The sequence below is a fragment of the Merops nubicus genome, unplaced genomic scaffold, assembly GCF_000691845.1.
Source record: "Merops nubicus isolate BGI_N331 unplaced genomic scaffold, ASM69184v1 scaffold42679, whole genome shotgun sequence".
NCBI classification, from domain to species: Eukaryota; Metazoa; Chordata; class Aves; order Coraciiformes; family Meropidae; genus Merops; species Merops nubicus.
Genome location: NW_008633840.1, coordinates 28271 through 31431, shown reverse-complemented (window position 1 = coordinate 31431; position 3161 = coordinate 28271). Strand labels below are relative to the sequence as shown.

General features: G+C 42.2%; 1 protein-coding gene across 1 annotated transcript in view; it reads right to left on the bottom strand.

Annotated features, from left to right (window-relative positions):
* DEPDC5 (DEP domain containing 5) overlaps nt 1-3161 on the bottom strand; it is a 46372-nt gene that overhangs the window by 15742 nt on the left and 27469 nt on the right. The window contains 3 exon segments of the mRNA XM_008948379.1: nt 1230-1338; nt 2167-2300; nt 3135-3161. The exon segment at nt 3135-3161 is cut by the window's right edge and continues 30 nt beyond it. Of these exon segments, the coding sequence (XP_008946627.1) occupies nt 1230-1338; nt 2167-2300; nt 3135-3161 (270 nt within the window).

Genomic DNA, 3161 nt, shown 5'->3' with positions numbered 1-3161 from the left:
GCTGAACACAACCACCAGACATGACTTTCTTCTGGCTGTGTCCTACATGCAATATTCACCAGCTTTGCTGCCTGAAAGAGATAGTTATGATTTTTGTACTTAAAGAGGGAATTTTGATGAAGTTCATTTTCCAAAACGGTAGAAGAGAAGAACACAAAGCCTGAATTATGATCTGGAAGTTTGCAAACATGCCTGAAGTCAATTTCTGCACCTGCTTTTTCCAAGCCTACTGTGACCTGCTCCAGAAACTCATCTGTGCTTTGGAAAAGTACTCATTCTACAAATGGATGACAACCACTTAGGATGACTGCAATTGCTCTGTCACTTCAATTAGCAATTTCCAGGTCTCCAGAATAAGACAACACTTGTCCTTGGTGGTGGCAGAAAAGGGGAGGTGTCAAAACACCAAATGCTAAGAGAAAAATACTGAAAGAGATGGTTAAGGTGATAGAGAAGAATCTCAGAACAACTTCTTTGCAATCTGAACCGTCACGCTTAAATTTTGTATCTTCATTCAAGTTCCTTGTTACTTCTGAGAGACTTTCTTGCCAGAATACAGAAAAGTAACAAAATATTTCTGGTTTGACTTGGAGGTGGAGTTTCTGCTCTCCTGGCACCCACAGGACAGTTGACAAGGCAGCTGAGGGATAGGCAGAGTCTTTTAAGTGTCTGAAGAGAGTTCCAGGAAGACAGTTTTCTCCAGTCTGGAGTCCAGCCAGGAATGACATTTAAATCACTACTTCAGGATTATATCCTCTCCTCTCAGCAGATGCAAGTGACTGGAGTTCCTGCTGTTAAAATTCCACTGATGCCTCACAGAGTCACGGTCTAAAGCTTTATTTTTCTCTTAAAAACAGTCTTCATATAGATGCAGACAGCAGTGTACTACTAAATCTAAACATCAAACGCTGACTGAAACAAAGCATGTGACTGGAAAAGGAAATGGAGTAATGAAATACTTCTTAAATTAACAAAACACACTGAGATAGCATCTCAGAGATTCCATCTCATTGTCACAGTGTTAAAGAATTAAAGGATGGTTGAGCCCCAATCTCTTCTTATGCCCTTGCACAGAAAGGCTTAAGGGCATCCCCAGCACATGACCAGTCCACACTGGATTACAGCAAGATGTGGCATGATGTAGCCATGTGCTTAGGGAAATAATATTCTATTATTTGAGAAATTTTTATTTAAAAATAGCAACTAAAGAAAGGCCAGGAAGTCTTTACCTTACGAGGGCTGTCCATGTAAGTGGGTGTGATAGCAATGCTCCCACTCTCTGAAGGCTGCCCAGAGTTCTTCCCTGAAAGCATCACTGCTTGCTGCTCCCCCAGTGTCCTAAAACAAAAAGAATCCAGAGTCTGTTTGAATATACTGTGTCAGCTTCCACGTGAAGACTACTGTATTTTCAGCCATTTGCTTTCCCACATTCTGAAGCACAAAGCCAAGCCAATGTTCTGTAAGTACTTTTTACCATACAGAAACAACACAGACCCTTGAACTTCCTCAGTTTTACAACACATCTGTAGTACTGCCTTATTAAAAATACATATATTAAAATCTGTTATGTATTTAACAGCAATAATGTTTTAAGTTGTGCTTACAGCGTATCTGGTATTAGCACTCTGAGTTCTTTTGAATCATTCTAGATCAATAGTGGAAAAGACCCTCAGAGGTTTCACAGTTATTTTAATAGATGTTATCAGTGCAAACAAGCTACTTTCTTAAGACTGTATTTGCTACTTAGTGTTTATACTGGGAACACTCAGCTGGTGTTGTGTATTTGCATACAGTTATGTCCCAGTTAAGCTCTTCATATGTGAATACAACTGTACAGGCAAATGACAAATAGATGACAAATACGAGCTGTAATGGACTGAGATGCTACTTAAAAAGATGCTTCTTCAAAATTACTGCACATTCACTTCTCTAGTCTCCATGTTCCTTTCTAGTCCTTGGTATTCATTCTATTAATGGAAACATAATAGAAGGAAGTCACTGAAAAGCTCAGTATTTCCCCAGCCCTGCAACAAGGATACTAAAGAAGCACAATCCCACATGCCTTTTTTCAAGGCAAAGTTCCCCAAATCTGCTCTAGCCAGCCCAGGTGGAATACATAGGAAGGATTTCTAGTGCTCTTCACACAGCCTAGTTGTAGAGACTCACTTCTGACTGGCTTCCATCTGCAGCAGAGCTGAGAGTGCTGAGGTTCCTTTCTTCCCAATGGGAGGCCCAGACTGCTCCAGAGAGTGGGTGGGAATGGGACCAGCAATCTGCAAGCCTTTCATGGCAGACCCTTTCTAAGAAAGAAAAGAAAAGAAAAGAAATCACAGACTTAGCCAAGCTAGGCTTTACTAGTAAGTGAGAGCACAAGACCTCACATCAGCAGGGCTTTATTAGGTACACCTTAAAAAGGGAGTTAAACCACAGGTCCACAAGAAACACAAGAGTCTAATGTGTCATGTGGATGCTATTCTCAAAACAAAACAATGTTACTCGGAAAAAGGTAGGTTTGCTCTGCAGTAAGTTATGCCATTCAGTGTGTGAAAAGGAAGAGAATTTGACACACACTAACCAGTTTCTCATCACCCTCTGGAAACTCCTGTTCACCAGGAATTCACCTGTACAGTTCTCTTTTCACAATCCTTTTCCTAAGTCTGCAGCACTCAGCTAGAAGTTACCAGCTTAACTACCTCATAGATCCCTTTTTACCAATCCTCTTCATCACAAGGTGCAGTAACGTGTCCAGGCTAACTGTACCTACAGCACAAAGCAATGCACATCACGCTTGTGGTAAGAGAAAACCAGTTGAGGAAAAAAGAGCACCAACAGTTTAAGGCATGGCTAGACTATGCAGGAGCACTTGCCTTCCCCCTGGGAGAGCTAACTGTTCTGGTTCTGACTCCAGCCACAGCAGCGTGGGATACCCATTCCAGGTAAATTTCATTAGTTCAAGAAAAGGGCCATACTGTTTGCAGTTCAAACTAGTACATCAGTGCTTTATGTACGGATTACCCCACACACAAACACCCTCCAACTTGCTTGGGCCTCTCTCAGGGTCTCTGCTAACGCTTCCTGAGATAGTTCAGGTGGAACTCCCACTCAGCTCCTCCCCCAGGCCGACGGCGACTCACCCGGATCATGCGGTCGGAGCGGTGGCG